We start from the raw sequence: 20,455 nt of genomic DNA, 5'->3' as shown, positions 1-20,455 counted from the left end.
TCTAGAGATAGTAACTATGAACTCTCAAGCTCTGAACAAATTATAAAAACCAACTATCTGAAGCCCGTGGAGAACCATCAGAAACCAGAAAATTCTGGAAGAGAGTCAGACTTGGGAAAAGGGGATGGCCTGGGCGAATTCACTGATTTTACAATGTTCGGCCTCAACAGCAAGGTTTCAGGCAACTACAGCGTTGAGATGTCGGGAGGAACACTAGGAAAGACAAGAGGCAGAGCTGAGGAGCCCCCAATTCCATGGATAAAATCCAACAATACATAAAAGGATAATCTGTCATTCCTAGGTAAGGTTTAACCAAGGAATGCAAAGTTGGTTTAATTCAAACAACTCAATCAATAAAATTCACCATGTGGAAAATTCAAAGGAGTACCATCCTGTGTTCGTTTCAACCGATGCAGAAATGGCATTCAAAAACATTCACCGCCTCATCTGGATCAAACCTCTCAGCAAAACTGAAGTAGAAGGAGCTTCCTGTACCTCATAAAGGTCATCTAATAACAACCTATGGCTGTTGCCATTCTTAATGGTAACATACTGAATGTTTCCTACATTGATTGGGATAAGGGAAGAATGCCTAATCTTCCCACTTGTATTCAAATATTATACTAGAGATGCTAGCCAATACAATAAAGCAAGCTAAATCCATAAAGAGCACACAAACTGGAAAAGAAGAAGTAATCTGTTTATACAGATGATATACTTATGTACATAGCATATCCTAAAGAATTATAAAGCAACTTACTAGAATTAACGAGTGAGTTAGCAAGGTAGCAGCATACAAGGTTAATATATAAAATTTTAATTAGAAGCAAAAAAAAAAAAAAAGGAAAAGAATTTTAAATATCCATTTTACAAGTGTCAAAACATAAAACTTTTAGGAACAAGTTTAGCAAAAGACAAATAATCCCTTTATCCTGAAAAGTATAAAATGCTATTGATAGAAAATAAACACCTAAATAAATGGAAAAGATATACCATGATCAAGGAACGGCAGTCTCTGTATTTTTAAGATGTCAAATCTCCCTAACCTGATCAACAGATTCAATGCAACTGCAATCATAATCCCTACAGAATGTTTTGGGACAATTCATACAATACTTATTTAACTTACATAAAATTGCCAAGGATCTATAGCCAAGAAATCCTGAGAAGGAAGGACAACGTTGAAGGGACTACATGACCTAACTTGATGTCTTACTATAAAAAAGCTGCCGTAATGAAGACAGTAGGGTAGTAGCATTAGGATCCATAAGAAGAAAGTGTGACAACAGACCCTCACTTCCACAGTCATCTGGCTCTCGTCAGAGATGCACAGTCATTGGGAAGGAAACATCTTTCAACAAATCGGACTGAAAAACTGAATATCTGTATGAAGAAAAAAATGAATTTTGACCCTCTATCTCACACCATACACAAAAATGAATGTCAGATGCATCATAGGCCTAAAAGTAAAAGCTACGAGGAAATACAGGAGATTATCTTTATATTTAGCAAAGGACTTTAACATTTCCTTGAGCTGGGCAAAGATTTCTTAACTGGTAAAAGGTAACCATCAGAAAAGGAAATCCTGATACATCAGACGTCGTCAAAATCGAAAACATCTGCTTCTCACAAGACTCCACTAAGAAGACAGCAGACAAGTCACGGACTGGCCCAAGTGTTCACAAATCCCATGTCTAACAGGTATGTGTCCAGGATATATAAAAAGCTTCTACAATTCAATGGTAAGAAGGCATCCTTCCCATTTAGAAATAGACCAAAAATCTAAAAAGATACTTCACAACAGGAGATAAACAAACAGCCAATAAATACATGAACAAGCACACAAAATTGTTACTCATCAGGAAAATGCAAATTAACACCACAAGGAATGCCACTAGCACCCCTGGCTGAAACTGAAGCGACTGATAACATCAAAAGTTGACGCAGACCTGGAGCAGTCACAATTGTGTGCACTGCCCCGGAGATGTCACAGGGTACAGCCACTTTGTGGGGGGGAGGGGAGGAGTATGGCAATTTCTTGTAAAACTAAATGCACAGCCATGAAATGCCTAAGCATTTACTCAAAATAAATGAAAACATATGGTCACAAAGTGATTTCTATGAAAATGTGTGTGCAATTTGATTTATAATAACCCACGCTGAAAACGGCCCAGGCAAATGGATAGCGTGTGGCAGACTCAGGTAACAGATTAGTATTCAGCAATCCAAAGAAACCAGCTACTGAGATCTACCAAAGTGTGTGGGAATCGTGTACATGGACTCACAAAAGAGAGAAAAACAAGTAAAAACAGTATCAATTTGGGCCAAATCTAAGAAGACCCAGATTTTAGAATTAGATACAAACTTTAAAGCACCTAATAGCACAGAATAATACTTGCATGAATGAAAAACAGACCCTTTTCTATAGAATGGATAGCTAGAATAAACAGTATTTTGAACATTTATGTGCTAAACCTCCTAATTTCATTCCTAATCCAACGCTCATCTTACAAATAAAGAAACTAAAGTAGAACGAAGTTAACTAAACCGTCCAGTCACATCGCCAGAGTGCCCGTAAGCATGCTTTTTAGGGCTCCATCCCTCAAACAGTGAAGACGGAGTCGCTAAGTTCCTGATCGCATGTGAAAGTCTGTGCGTATTGGGGGTGGGGGGGAGGGGGCTGTGCTAAGGGAACGACCCCACGGAAAATACCAAACAGAACAGAAACGCAGCTCCCTGGCGGAAGCTCGCACGCCTGCGGTGGCCTCACTGTCTTACCTTAGGGAACTGTTTTACGGGAATTAACACTTTCTGTCCCAGCTTCATGTTCTTATTAATCACCACATCAATGTACTTCTCTTCGTCCTTTCCTTCTCCTTTCTGAAACTTTTCTATTTCTGTGGAGGAAAAAAGATAACCATGAAGCGTGTGACTTGGAACTCCAGGGGCCGGGAGTTCTCGGCGGCTCTGTGGTGGCAAATGCAGAAATGCGGACTAGCAGACGGTACGTCTTATCAATCATTCATCGCCGGCACCGTGGGAACTCGGCCCTAGCGAGCAGATCTCCATTGCCCGTGCTAATGGACCTTCTGGAACCCAAGAGGAAGGCTGAGCAAATGGCAGCGAGGAGCCAGGAAGGATTGTGGGTCCGGGTTACCAAGTGCTGACAGCCCTGGTCGGGGCCCTGCCTGGCTCTCCCAGGCCCCTCCCCTCAAGCACTGGTTCTTCAGGTGCCTTCAAAGCCCCAGACAACCTGTCAGTCGCCCCCCAAGCAACTCTCCCCTCCTCCCCAGGGACAAGATCAAGGACAGGCCCCCGTCTTTGCTAACGCTCTTCTCTCTCCCTGTGATGCCATTTGCTGCACGATTTCAGTTCCACACATACTAGTATCTCCTTCCAGATCCAGCCGCGTGGGCTGCCACTCTTCATGCGCCTCCGGCCCTTTCCTCGCGGGGCAGCAGGAGTGGGAGAATCGCTCCCTCCCGCCCTTCCACTCACAAAGCACCTCACACATGGCTGTACTGGAGCTCCCTGCTGCAGACAGTGTGTCCCCCCCCCAGCCCCCCAAATTCATCTACAGAGATCCCAACCCCCCCAAATATTATGGGATTTGGAGGTGGGGCCTTTGAGAGGTGATAGGTCATGAGGGTGGAGCCCTCATGAATGAAATTAGTGCCCCCTGTGAGGACACAGCCGGAAGACTGCCATCTATGAACCTGGACGGGCCCCCACCTGACACCACACCTGCAGGTGTGTTCACCTAAGAACGCGCAGCCTCCGATCCGTGAGAAATAGTTTTCAGCTGCCTACAGGCCAGCCCGTGTGTGGGAGTCTGTTACAGGAGCCTCCGCTGACTAAGATGCTCTCCCAGCGGAACCTACATTTCTCTTAGGTAACATCTGTTTCTTCATGCAACAGACATCCAGGACTAAGCACCTACTATGTGCACGTTCCAGATCCTGGAAAACGTCAGTATAGTTTCCTCGAGTTATTGCATATGGCACTTGGCTGTGCAAGAGGCACACAGTAGGTGCCTGGACGACTGCTGAATGGATGTGCACGTGGGCCTATTCCTCCACAGGCTGATGGCAAGGTGCCCAGGCTCTGAGGAAATCGGTGAAGAAATACAAGGGAGTCACTGTGGTTGAGCTGCTAGAGGCGCGGGAGATGACTCTACCCTTGTTCTAAGTAGCCTGAGAGCTGCACCTTGTGAACTCTAGTTACGCCTGTAGATATAATGTGCATGTACACATACACATACATGCATGTGTAGACATATGTATCTACATATGAACATCCATGTAAATCCTATGGATAAACCTCTGATTAGCCCCCGAAGGACTCAGGAAAGAATGTTCACATCTCCAGACCCTTGACAGTCATCATCCAGGCCGCGGGCATCTGTAAGACGGTCATGGCGGAGGACCGGACCTCAGGCATGTACGTTCTGCTATAAACACTCAGCTTTTCTTTCTCCTTTGGAGGACTCCAAACTTCTTGGAGTTGTGTTTCTGATTTGCAAACCCTAAAACCCTTGAATGAATATCATTAATTTCTAGCCAGAGCCTCCTGATTCATTTCCCCTTGGTGGACGGTTCAAAGAAGAGGACCTTTAAGCAGAGAGAAGGTACCAAAGATGGCATCAGTTGTACAAAGGGGCACAGATATTTATGTTTTGCTTGTGGAGCTGGGAATATTTAGGAATTCGATGTCACGTTCCTGACACAATTCAATCCTCCCAGGAGATGACAACCAGGAAGTTCAGAAAGGTCACTTTGCTGTAAGAAATGGCAAAGGTGGCATCTGTCCCCAGGTGTGTCAGGCTGTAATGCAGCATGCCGCTACAGTCTCTCCCACCGTTACCCTATGTCCTGTCGGACAGGAACTACGCTTTCCATAGCACCTTCGCGCCAGTGGGAAACGTGTGTGAAGCGGGAGGCTTCCGTCACCGCTGACGGGCCCGGGGGACCTCGATGTCCTTCTCTTAGTAACTTCCCACGCCCTGACCCCTCACTCTGCTCATCAGCTCTGCACCCGGCCTGTCCCTGCTGTATCAGAGCTGAGCCTGATCCCTCCTGCTCCGGGAGGAGGGCTGAGCCACGTCTTCCTGACCATTTTAACAAGCGTCAGAACCGTTGTCTCTTTAGCAACGCAGAGTAGAAACGGGTGGGATGTCATGAAACATTCATATGTGGTCTTTGCGCCCAGTTCCTGGCACAGAGCTCCGACAACCCTTGGGATTCCCTGGGCTGGGAGTGCCTTCTGCTCCTCACAGCAAACCCGTCAGGCACACGTGAGTTCATGCTCAGGAGGTGGGTCCTGGAGGGAGGGGGCCCGGTTGCCAGAAACGCCAGCCCGGTGACTAGCAGGCTGAACCCTCAGCGCCTGGCACCCCTGGCACCGCCGGAGGAGGAGCAGAGCGAGAGGCTGAGTTCAGGCCTCGGTGGACACGGATGCAGTCAGTCATGCCCACGTGATGGAAACGCCATAAAAACCCTTAAAAACCAGAGTGGGGGCAGCTTCTGGAAATACCTTTAGCATAGTTAGAAGGGTCAACAAAATCTGGTACAGTGAAACTCCCGAGAAAAAAAGAAAGAAGCCTTAATGTGCGTGTGCTTGTCAAAGCAGATTTCGCGACCTGTTTTCAAATAACAAAGCAATTCAGGGTTATTGAGAACTTAGAACACATGCACAATTTGATATTCAATTCCATAATCAGAACGCAGAATGTTACTCCTCGCACCGGCTGGCATTTACCATTTGAAGTAACATGCAAAGTCATAAAGGTAAGGTTAAAAAATTAGGGGGAAAATAGGTATTTTACCATAGATTACATTAAAGTTTGAGATATGCCTATGATTTTAAAGAGGAAAATGAAAAGAAAATACATGATCTGCAACAGCACGGATGGAACTGGAGAGCATTATGCTAAGCGAAATAAGCCACAAGATCCCACTCATATGTGGGATATAATGATCAACATAATTTGAGGAACAAGAATAGATCCAGAGACAAATGCAGGGGAAGTGTGTGTGGGGGGGGGGGGGGCGGTTAGAGAGCAACCCAAGGACTTGTATGCATGCACATTAGCATAACCAATGGACACAGACACTGGGGCTGGCGGTGGGGACTTGCCCTGGATGGGAATGGCTGGGGTGGGAATGGCGGGTCAATTGGGGGGAAAGGAGACATATGTAAAAATTTAAACAATAAAAAAAAGAAAACACATATTTTAAAAAACCTGATTTCCCTTCTTGATAAATAGCCAACTTTGCAAACCACACCTTGCTAAATAAAATACGTTGTTACCTTAAGGAAGTTTGATTATGTGGAAATACACATTTCACTGGTTAAGATTTACTTTTTAAAAATGTTGAAGCCTGGGGTCCTAGTAAGAGAGCAGGTGGGTTTTCGGGCCCAGGGGCTGCCACCCCCCACAGGGACTGAAGAAGCAGGCCCTCCTTGGAGGCCCACAGCTCGGTTCCTGCAAGGCCCCTGTGCCCTCCAGCAGAGTCACAGCGTCCATCCTTTAGGCCCAGGTCCGGCGGCCACTGTGTATTCGCTACCTGACTGGGGATGGTGAGCCCATGAATCCCAGTAAGACACAAGGCCAAAAAGTGGGGGTCTGTACCCAGGGCCGATGAAATCTTGTGCGCCAGCCCCTATTTCTGCCCCCACCACTCTGACCTTCCCTGCGGAACGGGGGGGCTCACCCAGGTGGGTGTGCCCCCTCTGCTCCTTCCACCGTGGCCAGTGAAAGGCAAGGCAACCACAGACAAGATCCAATTTGTCACCAGACAGCTTACTACCCCGATGCCACCCCCGCCCCCAGCTCAGGAATAGGAAGCAACTGAGTGGCTAGGTTTTAGATCACGTAGGGCCGTGGTTGGCAAACCGCGGCTCGCGAGCCACATGCGGCTCTTAGGCCCCGAGTGTGGCTCTTCCACAAAATACCACGTGCGGGCGCACACATACAGTGCGACTGAAACTCCGTGGCCCATGCGCAGAAGTCGGTATTTTGTGGAAGGGCCATACTCAAGGGGCCAAAGAGCCCATGTGGCTCACGAGCCGCAGTTTGCCGACCACTGCCGTAGGGGATTGAAATGGTTTCCAGACCACGGACTCCGAATTTCTGCCAGCCCGGAAATGAAGTCACTTCCAGCACCTCCTGTGCTCCGGCCTCGCCTGGCACGGGGCCTCCTAAGCCACGGCCATGCAGCTCTGCGGCCCGCCCGCCGACGTTATCACAATGCGCCCGCCCGCCGAACGGCAGCCCATCGTCTTGCACGTAAGGGAGTTTAGGTTCCAATACCAGCCGTAAAGCCGAGTGCACACATTTCCACTGAAACCGCTGGAACCCGCGCACGGGATCGAGCACATGCAGAGGGGAATGCTCCCTGTGTCTCGGCCGCTCTGCTTCTACGACTGTTCCCTGCAGACACCGGGCTGGGCGGGACGAGACACGCCACGCGCAGCGTCACCCACGGCCGTGTCTTCATTAGCACACGCCGAAGCCTCTCCGAGTCCACGGATCCGGGGACGTGAGCGAGGGCGCAGCCCTTCGGGGAGAGCGCGCGGCCACGTCACAAGCTCAGGAAACGATGTTCTGATCGGGAAAGACACTGGTCTCCACCACACACTGTTCACACTGGGCCGTCCAAGGGGGGTTTCCTTAAAGGCCCGCATGTATGTTCACGTGTGGATGCCTAAAACAGTAGCAGCACAGACCAGAGGTGCTGCCCGAGGCATGAAGCATGAAGGGGCAGGAGTGGGGGACAGGCAGAGACAGACAGACAGACTATATGGCCAGGACAGGGGGTTAGCCTTCCACAGACAGGGAGCCAAGAGAACAAGAACGCACACCCTGGTCTCACTGCCCCCTCCTACCGGCCTCCCGCCGGTGACCTCCCCAGGGTGGGTAGCGGGAGGGGGTGCCCAGACCTGCGCACCCCCACAGGCCTCCTGACACAGGAGACGGGAGGAAGAGGACCCGGGAAAACAACAGCAGCCCCCAGTCCTGCCTTTGGTGGAGGGGGGACTCCCCAGAAAGAGGCTCTGGTGCCTGCTTTCCATCCAAGAGTCCCCATGCGAGGCTGCCACGTGGACTATCACACAGCAAAGTACGGGCAGGAGGGGAAGCCGGGCTGGAGCCTGGACTGCACCGGAAGTCATCAGGTGATTACGAGGTGACTTTGCTGACGATGGTCCCCCAAGTAGAGGGCTGGGTGCCTGACTCAAAGCCTCTCTCCTCTCATCCATCGACGACCGATCACCCCACTTCGCGACCACAGCCCCTGAAGATCCAAATGGGAGGAACATGCCACAGGTTACACCAGCGGTTCTCAACCTGTGGGTCGCGACCCCTCTGGCGGTCGAACGACCCTTTCACAGAGGTCGCCTAAGACCATCCTGCATATCAGATATTTACATGACGATTCATCACAGTAGCAACATTACAGTTATGAAGTAGCAACGAAAATAATTTTATGGTTGGGTCACAGCATGAGGAACTGTATTTAAAGGGCCAGAAGGTTGAGAACCGCTGGGCTATTAGACAGTTTGTAATTGGCCGGACGCAGCACGAAATGAGAGGCCCCCGAAGAGTGAGAACACCTCCTCGCTCTACACTCCCACATCTGTTTCAAAATAACACAGCAGCCCACTCGGAGGATTCAAACTGATCGCAGACGATAGAGAGAGAGAGAGAGAGAGAGAGAGAGAGAGAGAGAGAGAGAGAGAGAGAGTGTGTGTGTGTGAGTGTGTGTGTGTGTGAGTGTGTGTGTGTGTGCGCGAGTGTGTGTGTGTGAGTGTGTGTGTGTGTGTGTGTATGTGAGTGTGTGTGTGTGTGTGTGTGTGTGTGTGTGTGTGTGTGTGAGTGCTGGCAGCCATCCTAAACTCTATTTGACAGATTACTAACATGCTCCCGGGGTGGCTGGTCGGAAAGGGCGTTTTTTAACCTCCAAGAGGACAGCTTCATTCGCTAAGGAACTGTTTTATTGAAGCAATCCAAACCTACCTGAACATCTATTAGATTCAAGTCGGAGCTGAAGACACTGAAACTGCCCAGACCAGGCTGAGGCCCACAGCTCACCGCCGTACCAATGCCCTTCCATGAACAGGAAAACATGGCAGAGGGGAGATGCGTATTGGTCCTAATAAGGACCGATCAGCTCATCGTAAACACACATACATATACCACCCAGGGAGCAGTCGATGGTCTGACTATTAAGGATGATCAGAAGTGAACTTTGTTTTTTTTTTAAATATATTTTTATTGATTTCAGAGAGGAAGGGAGAGGGAGAGAGAGATCAAAACATCAATGATGACAATCACTGATAGGCTGCCTCCTGCACGCCCCCTACTGGGGATCGAGCCCACAACATGGGCATGTATCCTGACCAGGAATCAAACCGTGACCTCTTGGTTCCTAAGTGGTTGATGCTCAACCACTAGGATTATTGCTAATATAACTCAACACATTGGTCACATGAAGATGCGGCAAACCCACAGATTAAATCAAGAAAATAGAGCATTAGGTTAATTCAAGTTAAGAATGACTTAAGCCAGTAACCATTGGGAGTAGGGATGAGAATAACAAAGACTGGAAAAAGAAAAATCTGATTTTTAGTTGTATCTGCCCAAGGGTTTAACCACATTTCTCACTTTTAATTGCGAACATCGTTAAGCATCCAGCAAAAGACCAGCTATCTTCAACAATTATCAGGCTCCGGAGGTCACCAATTAGAACCCTGCAAGGATTCGAATTAAAAAAAGTTCTGTGATGAGGCGAAGTAATGATCCAAGGGAGAGATTAGTCCTGTTCAGGCTGCACTCATTACAAAACCCATTTCCTGTGCGTGGAGACTCAGTGTCTCCCGTGTACCCTGCCGACGGGACACCCTCACACTCCGAAGCCGATCGAGGGCTGTGCCAACGACGTTCTACCACAGCCACGTGACACACGCACTTTGCTCTCCTGTGTGTTTGCTATTGATTAGATGTACGATAACGCAGACTCGAAGGGTGTGAGAACATTCAAAACAAATCCGAGGATATAATTGTGCCATGGCTACTTTTAATTTTTAGGTCACTTCCATAACCATAATCACTCCTTATTTATATACAGTCAGAGTAATTGGGGGGAAATAATCCTTAAGATAACAAATCTCATTTCTCATCTGATGATGATCGGACAGGGTCACTTTTAGGAAAAGAATTCCAAAAATAAAAGAGCATGACCAAGGATCCCAGAGAGATCCCAGAGAACACACCTACTCAACACACCTATCAACAGCCCTGGCCCGTGTGGCTCAGTAGGTTGGACGCTGCCTCATGCACCCAGAGGTCGCTAGTTCAATTCCTGGTCAGGGCATGTGCCCAAGCTGCCAGGTCAATCCCCAGTAGGGGGCATGACAGGAGGCAGCCAATGGATGATTCTCTCTCGTCACTGATGTTTCTCTCTCTCCCTCTCCCTTCCTCTCTCACTAAAAGTCAATAAAAACGTATTTTAAAGATAAATAATAAAAGGCATGTCAACAAAACCATAAACAATATGCTAGAATAATAAACATGGCCAGAAAAATGCAGCTTAATAATAATAGTACAAAAACATACAAGATGTCCCCAAAATACCATTATTTCCCTTATAGCTCAATAGTCTAAGCTCCCTGAAAATTGCCAGAGGCATAAAAACACTGTTTAAAAACAAAATACAACTGTAACAGCAACACCGGTGCTATCCCTCAGATCCAGTCTCCCTAGAAAGTTAAAACGATGATAGGACGCGATTTACACTCAACTCAACAGTCACAGCTTCTGAGGACAGCAACAGTCTCAACACGGACACATCCAGCCACTGACCGTGGGGACACGGCCTGTGCCCGCTGACAGCCAGCAGGAGCTCTGCAGACCGGCTCCCTCTCCATCGCATCTCATGGGACGCTTCTCCCTATGAGTCTGACCCTCTCTCGGGGCCCTGCCCAGGGGGTTTTCTTAAAGGGATCTGTCAGGCGAGGTGCAGACCTTCCCATTCCAGACCACACTGTGCATTAGAATCATCCAGGGATCTTAGGAGAAGTCAATACACAAAAGCCAGTCGATAGCATCTGCCTGTTTACAGCTTGTCCTTCGACCACGATGTATTCAGTTAGCAACCTCGCACGCCAGAGGTTCCCCAGTGTCAAATCGACGGACAGCTGAGGCTCCGTTTTGAGGCTGACTCACAGATTACCGTTCCTTTGCGGAACTGCCCCACACAGGCAAACGAGACAGAACAAAAGGGTAAGTAAGCTTTCCTTTGGCTAAAAAAAACTTTGACTACAACTAACGATATATATCTTAGGTTGATGTCCGACTCCCTTCTGTTCTCTTGTCTCAAACACAGGAGGCTGCCCTGGCCAGGGTGGCTCAGTTGGTTGGGCATTGTCCTGTGCACAGAGAGTTCACCCATTCAGTTCAAGTCAGGGCACATGCCCAGGTTGTGGGCTTGATCCCCAGTAGGTGACATGCAAGAGGCAGCCGATCGATGATTCTCTCTCTCTCCTTCTCCCTTCTCCTCTCTTTAAAATCAGTAAGAACATACTTTAAAAAAAAAAAAAAGAAGAAGAACAGTTTGTTGACCAATTCAAGGAACGAGTAACAAACTAGGATGAGAACACGAGACTGGTAATGGCCCCGGAATCCAGGGAAGTGTCCAAGACCAGTCTCAGACATTTACCAACTGTTATAGCAACAATGGTGGTGGGCTCCCCCCGGCACCCCGCCCCCCCCCCCCGCTGTCCCAGGGCCACAGCACAAACAGATGCACCGCAGACCTGAGGAATTACTATTTCATGAGAGAGTGCGGATGCTCAACTGGGGGAACTGTCTAAAAGGGCTCTGTGAGGGAGGAAATAATGGGAAAACGCTGAAAAGCACAAAGAAAGGCAGCTGAAATAACTGAAAGTGCTCATCCTGAAGGATAAATAATTCAGGAGAAAGCGAGACGTCTACACAAACACTTCTGTGCGTCTCACAAAGGAGGGACCCGACTCCGTCGGGGAAAAGGCCGGCGGCAGAGCGGGAACTGAGAGGCAGAGCCTGCAGGAAGGGAGCCGTCGTCCCAGGAGGGACAAAGGTCCTGGCCACAGCGTTTTCCCAGGTGGACCTGCTGCCTGGGGACCTGAGGCTCCCGCAGAGCCCTGCCCAGCCCGCCGCACGCGCCTGGCGGGCATACAGAGCGCTCTTCCATCCGGAACACTTCCCAGGACCCGGCTCTGCACCGGGAATGCGACATGCACTCGAAACATGTTTACTGAGCCCTGGTCCGTGCGGCTCAGCTGCCTGAGCATCCATCGCCAGGAGGCGGCGAGCAGGAGGCAGCCAATCCATGTTTCTCTCTCTTTCTCCTTACCTCTCTCTCCAAAACCAGTGAAAACATTTAAAATATACACACACTTACATTTGTTGAGTGAATATTCCATGGCAGGGCTCATGGAGGGGCACGGGAGGACCTGATGCACGTCAAGGACACCGGGGTTTGCGCACCCCGCATGGCAGCCATGCCTGTCCGTCGCCACAGCAGCCACTGGACGGCAGGTGCTGACCGTCTGTCCCTCAGCTCCAGGGGCCCAGCAGGCCCTGCTCCAGGCGCCGGGCGGGGATTCTGCCAGCAGATTCCTCCTATGCCGGAGGTTCCCCGATAGAGGCGGGGGGGGGGGGGTAAGAGGAGCTCTGAGGCGTGGGGTGCTGCTGGGCGGCCCGCTGCACCCCAGCTATGGTCGTTAGCAGAGCTCTCAAAACCACAGCTCCGCCATGACAGCCGCATAGGTGTCCTCCGCACAGGGAACCACAGTGGGGCTGCATTATCGGGGCCACGTTTCTGATGTCCCCTGGAAAGCGCAGGACGACACTGTAGCCAGGGACCTTGACAGGCACACCGGTCGGCAGGCTGATTCGCGCAGCACAGCCTCCGTGTCTGGAGTACACACGGCTCAACACATCAGTCAGAAGGAGTGTTTATCATCTGGAAAACAGTTGCTATTCCGGGGACCAATTACGTTTTCACATGGCGTTGTGAATGCCAGGAGGAGGAGAGGTACAAATCACGGTGCTGATGACGCCGCTGACAGAGAAAGGGTGGCACACGGTTCCACGCAAATGCCCGGCCAGCCGAGCCCTCCTGATGCCGTGGTCCCCGGGGCGCACGCGAGTGGAGCCCGACAGCAGCGTCCAGTGCGGCACAACGAAGGGGCTCGGAGGGGAATTCCAACGCAGCCCGAAGCGAACGCGCCCTCCGGTCACCGTGTCAACGGCTTTTGCTCGGGGCGCCCCCAGAACCGGGTGTTAACCCGCGACCCCAGATAAGCATGGCTGTCTAGCTTCCTGACAGCTGCAGGAGATGGATTAATGAGAATATGTTAGGAGGAGCGTGATCTGGTGAGGCCGGAACAGGAACTAATGAGAACACGGGCTTGAGTGGCAGACCAGCGCTTACTACAGCTGACACGGGAAACGAGCCGGTGGGAGGTTCCAGGCGCCCTGGACTCTCAATCAGGCGCGGTGAGACCTCCTCCCGGGATGAACGCCGACCTCACGCCCCGCCTCGGCCGCACATGACCCCCTGCCCGCTCCCTGCTTGTGTGTGTTCCTGGGGCAGCGGCCTCTGAAGAGACGCCAGTTCACTGAGCAACACCCCTCAGTGCTCGCGTGCGGAGGACGGAGAGGAGGGTCACCCGAGAAGAGTCACAGGGGCCCCCCATTCTCCAGCAGTCGCATCCGCTGGGCAGCGCCCCCGTGGGAGGGAGGGGTTGGGCAAAACCAAAGAGCCTGAACATCGGGGTGCAGGCTCTAGAACCCTCTGCCCTCCCTCGCCCCGTGCTGATGGCTTGTTTGGGGGAGCCCCTTGCTGCTCGTCCTCTCTGAGACTCCGCTGCATGACCTGTACAGTGGGATCTGCTCTGACCCCAGGTAGCTGAGGAGGACAGTTCATGTACGTCCGTGGGAAGGACACCACTCCCAGCCTGCAGGGGCGCCTGGTGCCCGCGGGGCCACGGCAAGGGGCCTGAGGGAGGGCCCCTCGGAAGGTCACGGCCACGCAGCAGAGGTGAGCGCAGGGCCCCGGTCCCTGTGGGAACCGTCCCAAGTGCAGAGACACCTCGGCCTCAGTGGCTGGCTGGCTCCCAGGCTCGGGGCTCCTGCGGAAACAGCCCCGGGGTCCGCTGGGTGAGGGTAGCCCCAGCAGCAGCCCCGAGCTGTGCACTCCCAGGGCTCCCGCAGACCACGGCTCCGGGACCTCCCGAGGAGGACACACAAGCTGGGGAGTGCTCTGTTTCTGTGGCACCGCCACTGTCACTCCCGTCCTAGTCCGTCAGGGTGACCAGTAAGGCATCAGAACCAGCCTGGCCCCGCCCAGCAGGACTTCCCCGGACTGTGGAGGACTGTGGAAACGGATCCCCGTGTAGTCACGACGGCAGTCACCGCCACATCTGGCTTCTGGGCATGTGAACCGTGGCTGTGTGTGTGTCCGACTGAAGAAATGAACTTCTCGTTCTAGTTCAGTTTAATTAATTACATTTAAAAGCTTCACATGGCTAGAAGCTATGACAGCACAGATCTGGAACACAGCCAGCAACTAAACCGCCAGGAGGCTGGCGGGTGAGCAGCAGAGAGAGAGAGAGGACAGTTAAACATGTATTTTTTTTCATCCAGCCATCGACTGAGGCCTGCGACATCCGCCACAGCTCGCTACCAGGCACCCCGTGGCTCTGAGCAGGGGCCGGAAGGGGTGGACAAGCACGCGGGCCTGGGAGGCAGGTGGCCACGCCTCCATAAACAGTGGGCCTATTACTGCCTAATACGGGATACTGACCCTGTGCTCGGGAAAGACCACCTGTTGATGCTCTCAACACAAAGTTTAAACTTTGAGCTTTTTATTATTATTATTGATATCAGAGAGGAAGAGAGAGGGAGAGAGAGATGGAAACATCAGCGATGAGAGAGAATCATTGATCGGCTGCCTCCTCCGTACCCCACACTGGGGCTGGAGCCTGCAGCCCGGGCATGTGCCCTGACCGGGAATCGAACTGTGACCTCCTGGTTCTTATGTCGACACTCAACCACTGAGCCACGCGGCCGGGCATGTGCACATCTTCACCACGGCTCAGTCCCACACTCAGGATACTGCTGGCATGCGGCAAGTACTCAATGAAGAGATGCATATATGGAGAAGTAGGAACCATAAGATTTGAGTTCCCTGTTGGCATTTGCCACGAACCAACTAGTTAAGTGACCCTGACCTACGGGTTTTCTCAGCTTTGTTTTCCATTTCTTCTCTCTACTGCTTCCCACCCCTGTCGAGGCCCAGAGCCGGGAACTGCCTTCGGAGGAAAGGGTGGGTCACTTCTGCTTCCCTTCCCAGACCCTTCCCCTTCAGAGTGCCTTCCTTCCTGCCCACTGCAAAACCTACTTCTAGAATCTTCCATCCACCCTGTAACTCCTCAAATCCTGACGAATTCCAGGTTTGCTGGTTACTCAGGGTCCCTTCCTATTCTTCGTAACAAAGGACCGTGAGCGACACAGCGAGAAGCACTGCATGAGTGTCCCCATATCCCTTCCTGTCATCGCAGCCCTTTATGTACAAAAGAAAGAGGACGATGACCGCCCTGCCACCTGGCCCTGGCGTGTGACACCGCACCATGGACGGCGCCTCCCCGCCGGCCGCTGAGCCACGCGGAGCCGTCTGCCTCCCGAAAGCCTTTGTCCGCGTTGTCAGGCCTGAGTCTGACCGACCGCAGCAGCGGTGGTGGCCGTCGGGATGGGTGAAACCGACACTCTCCAATTAAAAGAGAGACCCAGAGTTGTTCAATAGGAAAACATGACTTACGATTAAAAGCCCTGAAGGCCGCCTGGCCGGTGTGGCTCAGTGGTTGAGCACTGACCTATGAACCAGTTTGATTCCTGATCAGGGCACAGGCCCAGGTTTCCGGCCCGATCCCCAGTCGGGGGCGTACAGGAGGCAGCTGATCCATGATTCTCTCTCATCACTGATGTTTCTGTCTCTCCTTCCCTCTCCCCTTCCTCTCTGAAATCAATAAAAATATTTAAACAAAACCCGAAGGTCACCATAGGCAGTTTTAGCTCTGCCCCGTAAGTAACAAAGGTAAACTGCATTTTAAATGTAATAAATACTTTCCATTCCATCGTAACTGTGGCAGGACGAGGGGGCAAGAACTCCAGCCTGGGAGCGGACCACCCAAAAGGCGAGGGAGAGACATCAGTAATGGAGAGTCACGGATCGGCGGCCTCCTGCACGCCCCCCACTGGGGATGGAGCCCACAAGCCGGGCCTGTGCCCTGACAGGGAATTGACCCGTGACCTGGTTCATGGTGGACACTCAACCACTGAGCCACGCCGGTCGGGGCTGCATCCTCTCTCCCTCCCGGCCAATGCTCCATATATTTCAGGTGATTGAGCGAACAAATGACTAATCTAGGTGCACTGATCGTATTCAAAACAACAGAAGAGTTTAACAGTGAACCATGGCTTCCAAATGACCGTCCTTCGTCCACCTATCCAATGCCCCTCACGCGCCAGGGGCCTCGCTGGCTGCCGAGTTCTTCCCCAGGCGAGACTGGAGGCGACACTCAGAGCAGGAAGGCAGACATTCGGAGGAGAATGATGGCGGAGGTGGGGGCACGGGCCATGGAGGCAGCAGCCGAGGACTCAGTCCAGTCAGCTGCAGGGTCAGAGGTGAGATGTGCAAGCTGAGACCCCGGGAAGGCTTCACCATGAGGACCCTGTGGTCGGGCCCGGCCGTGCCAGACCTCTGGCCGCCCGGGGAGGGGGGGTGTGGTCCGCTGGGCGAGTGGCCGCTCATAGAGGGGGAACCCCATAGGAGCCTGGTGCGGAGACACTGCTCCGTGGTGACTAAAGCTCTTAGGTCCCGTCCCCCCAGCGATCCGCAGAGAAAGTGTGCTGCGTGCGCCAAGGCTCCAACACAAGACGGACCGGACATGACGGGGTTTCTCACCTTCGAGTCTGTGGTCCTCCTGGCAGCCATGCATGGATATAGAGCCATGAGGTACCCCTCTGGGAACACAGGACTCGAACCCCTGACCACAGGGCAGCCTGGAGGAGAGGCAGGAAGTCGCCTCCCGCCACCGTGACTTAGCGCAAAGGGACAGGAGGCTTCCCATTCAGGCGTCACAGGGAGCTCGTCCGACCGCGGCCCAGTTATGCGGAATAAGAACCCATTTTCTGAGAAGTCAGGTGAACAGACCCAAAGGCACAGCCCGTTTCCAGGCTGCCGGCCTCGGGTGTGATGTGTTCCCTACGTCACGCCTTCCTCGCTTGTAAATGGAGAAAACACCACGTGCTTTTCATGGCTGAGAAAATAGGGCGGATGCATAAAGCACACCTACTGAGCGCTGCACTTGACACTAAGCAGCCGTTCATAGGCGAGTCCTGCTCTGGGATCGTTTATGTTAAAACACACCAACGTCTCCTGGTGCTCCCTTATTTATAGAGACCTGGCCTAGGAACCTCACCGGGGCGGGCTGTCCGTCCCCCCACCCCGCTTCCCAGCCCAAGAAAGAAGCTCTCGGGGTGCTGTGCTCCTCTGGGTAAAAGACAGGAGAGACGGCCCGGCCGGCGTGGCTCAGGGGTTGAGCATCGACCGAGGAACCAAGAGGTCACCGGTTCGATTCCCAGTCAGGGCACATGCCCGGGTTGCCAGCTCCGTGCCCAGGAAGGAGTGTGCAGGAGGCAGCCGATCGATGTTGTTTCCCGTCAATGTTGCTATCTCTCTCTCTTCCTCCCTCTCTTTCAAAATCAATAAAAAATGTTTTTATAAAAAAGACAGAAGAGATGCCTGTGTCAAAGATAATATGGCCAAATTCATGCAGAAAACAAACATTTACGAACCCTGAATGCCGTCAACACCGCCAGTGAGATGCGGCAGGAAGGGGGAGAAAGGCAGGCCTGAGAGACGCTGCCCAGCTCAGGAGAAGGCCTCTGGGGTGTGGGCTGGTGAGGGCGCACCTGGTCTTCTGAAGGCCCCTTGGCACTCAGAGCGCAGGCAGGGGTGATGGGGAGGGGGAGGGGCAGACACTGCCTAGGCCTCCGTAACACAAACATCTGGGGCAATGAAAACATTAATCCTAACAGCGACCTCTGTCAACCGCGGCTCCCCCAAGGTCATGGCCAGGTTCTGCAAGCAGCCGGCGGAGGTCAGACAGGAGCCTGGGGAGCGCAGGTGGCCGGAAAACACCAGAAGGAAGCGCCCCTAGAGGGGCGGTGCTGTGAGGACCCGGATGCCAGCCTTGGGCTCAGGCAGCAGGAGGCGGGGGACAGCGCGGAGGGTGGGGCAGAGCGAGGAAAGGCAAGGACGTGGGCCGCGTGCCCAGGAGCAGGGCACCGTCACGGACGTGCAGTGCGTGCCCCGGTCCCCGGGGAGACTGGGGTCTGCTGCCTGCCCCGCCCCGGGGATGCCGCAGGGAACGGAACCAACCCAGGCCCGACCTCTCGGGGACCACAGCCCAGCAAGGGGGACGCACCGTAAGGGGTTGGGGAGGGGTGGACAGAATTACCCAAGGAAACCAGAAGTCCTCTAGGTGTATCGCCAGCTACACCAGGATCACGACTGTAAAACACTAACCGTCCTCAGAGCAGTGGGCGCGCTGGGCACCCCCGCTGCGGGGCTGGGCTGGGCTGGGCACGGGACATCGTGCCCGTCGGAGCAGCGAGAACACTCGCAGAGGCGAGGTGACCCTCCTAACACTCGGCTACCGCCCAGCGCCGGTCTGTGGCCCAGGCTGTGCTGGGCAGAAACACCCAACAATGTCCACTCGGAAGACGTTTAAGCATCAGCTACGGAGAGGACCCCCACACGCGGGGCCGACAGCAGTGACCACGACCCGACCTCTTTCCACGCGAGTCTCCCTGATGAAGGGGTTCAGACACGATGCTCAGAGCACCTGGAACTCGGCTCCTTCTGTGGTTCCTGGAACAGCCTGACTCCCCAGGTGCCACTGACGAAGGCACAGTGTGTCACAAGGACACCCGGCTTGGGGGATAAGCTGGCCCGCGCGCTCCTTCGCTTTCCCGGCTCTGGTGCCGCAGCCAAAGCAGCACAGAGGGGGCGCCAGCTACTCCTCTGTGACAGGGGTGCCCTGGGAAGCTGGGTGTGGAGGGGTCCCCCAGCCCCCTCGGCCGGGCTGCAGGTCAGCCACAGCCAGGAGGATGTGCTCAGGGCTCAGCCACAGAGGGAAAGGCGTGCCCGCCTGCAAGCCAGCAGGGCACCCAGTCCAGCCCATTAGTCAATAATCAGGCAATGACGACGGAAAGACCTAAAACACTCACTTCCCCATAATACTTAGGTTCGTATTTTAGATCAACCTAGTAATCGTCTCCCCTTAGCAAAAGCTAAGTGAACAAGTGATCAGTATTAGTACAAGTCAATCAAATATACGTGTATCACTATGGAAATATGTCACTTTATATAACACTAGTTTCACAGAAACACATCTGTCTGTTACATAGGAGTGCATGTATTTATCCGCCTGAGTGACATGGCCCACAGTGTCACAGTGTTAAAGCAATGCTGGGAGCCTGACACTGGTCACAAGCCCCCTTCCCATTACTTTTCCGGCTTCTGTCCATGGACCATGGATCCGCACAGACGCGCTGGCGGGTCCCGCTGCTGCGGTCTCTCCCTCGCAGTAACCGTGCACCCAGAATCCCTCCCCATTCCAGAACCCGTGCGCTCACCGCGTTCTGTGACATCGCCTCTGCGGGCTCTTCCTTCCTGGTCCCCTTCGGTCCCCCCTCAGGGGCAGCGCGGGCGCTCCCACCACCCCACGGCTCACGCTCGCGCACCGGCACACGGGGCAGCGTCGCGATGGCGAACGCCTGACTTCCTTCATGTCTGTGTCTGTCTTGAGAGCAGAAGATTGTCTTTGTTCTCCTTCCTCCTCCATCCAGCTCAGGCACAGCCTCTGATACAGCCGGTGTTTAATAACATCACCTGCCCGGCCGGTGTGGCTCAGTGGCTGAGCGTCGACTTAGGAACCAGGAGGTTGTGGTTCGATTCCCCGTCAGGGCACATGCCCGGGTTGTGGGCTCCACCCTCCAGTCGGGGGTGTGCAGGAGGCAGCCGATCAGCGATTCTCTCTCATCATTAATGTTTCTATCTCTCTCTCCCTCTCCTCTCCTCTCTGAAATCAATAATATATAAATATATTTAAGAAATAATAATCACTAGTTTGAGAAGATGTTTCCACACAGGTCTGACCACAGTGCCACATGCTTAATGTGGGGGGAAGAGTCCATAGATAGAAGCAGCAATCTTCCAAATGAGCCAGGTGCAAAGAGGACTTGGTTGGTAAACACAGCACTTCAACAGAGAAAACGCATCCTGTGCCCTTCCTTTTCAATGGGAAGGGGATGCGGACGGAGGGGGGGGGACTGGGGTCCGGA

The 20,455-nt window shown here is 52.7% G+C and overlaps 2 protein-coding genes across 4 annotated transcripts in view; both read right to left on the bottom strand.

Moving 5' to 3' along the window:
* CCN4 (cellular communication network factor 4) overlaps window positions 1-20,455 on the bottom strand; it is a 967,918-nt gene that overhangs the window by 216,885 nt on the left and 730,578 nt on the right. The gene's annotated exons all lie outside the window — the stretch shown is intronic.
* KHDRBS3 (KH RNA binding domain containing, signal transduction associated 3) overlaps window positions 1-20,455 on the bottom strand; it is a 103,571-nt gene that overhangs the window by 49,735 nt on the left and 33,381 nt on the right. For all 3 annotated transcript variants that reach the window (XR_009449611.1, XM_059672354.1, XM_059672353.1), the window contains one exon: window positions 2,779-2,897. Coding sequence is in view for 2 of the 3 variants with exons in the window: in XM_059672353.1 (XP_059528336.1) it covers window positions 2,779-2,897 (119 nt within the window). In the remaining variant the exon portion in view is untranslated. The remainder of the gene's footprint in view (window positions 1-2,778; window positions 2,898-20,455) is intronic.

The sequence above is a fragment of the Myotis daubentonii genome, chromosome 17 (assembly GCF_963259705.1).
Source record: "Myotis daubentonii chromosome 17, mMyoDau2.1, whole genome shotgun sequence".
Classification (NCBI taxonomy): domain Eukaryota; kingdom Metazoa; phylum Chordata; class Mammalia; order Chiroptera; family Vespertilionidae; genus Myotis; species Myotis daubentonii.
This window is presented reverse-complemented; position numbering and strand designations above follow the sequence as displayed.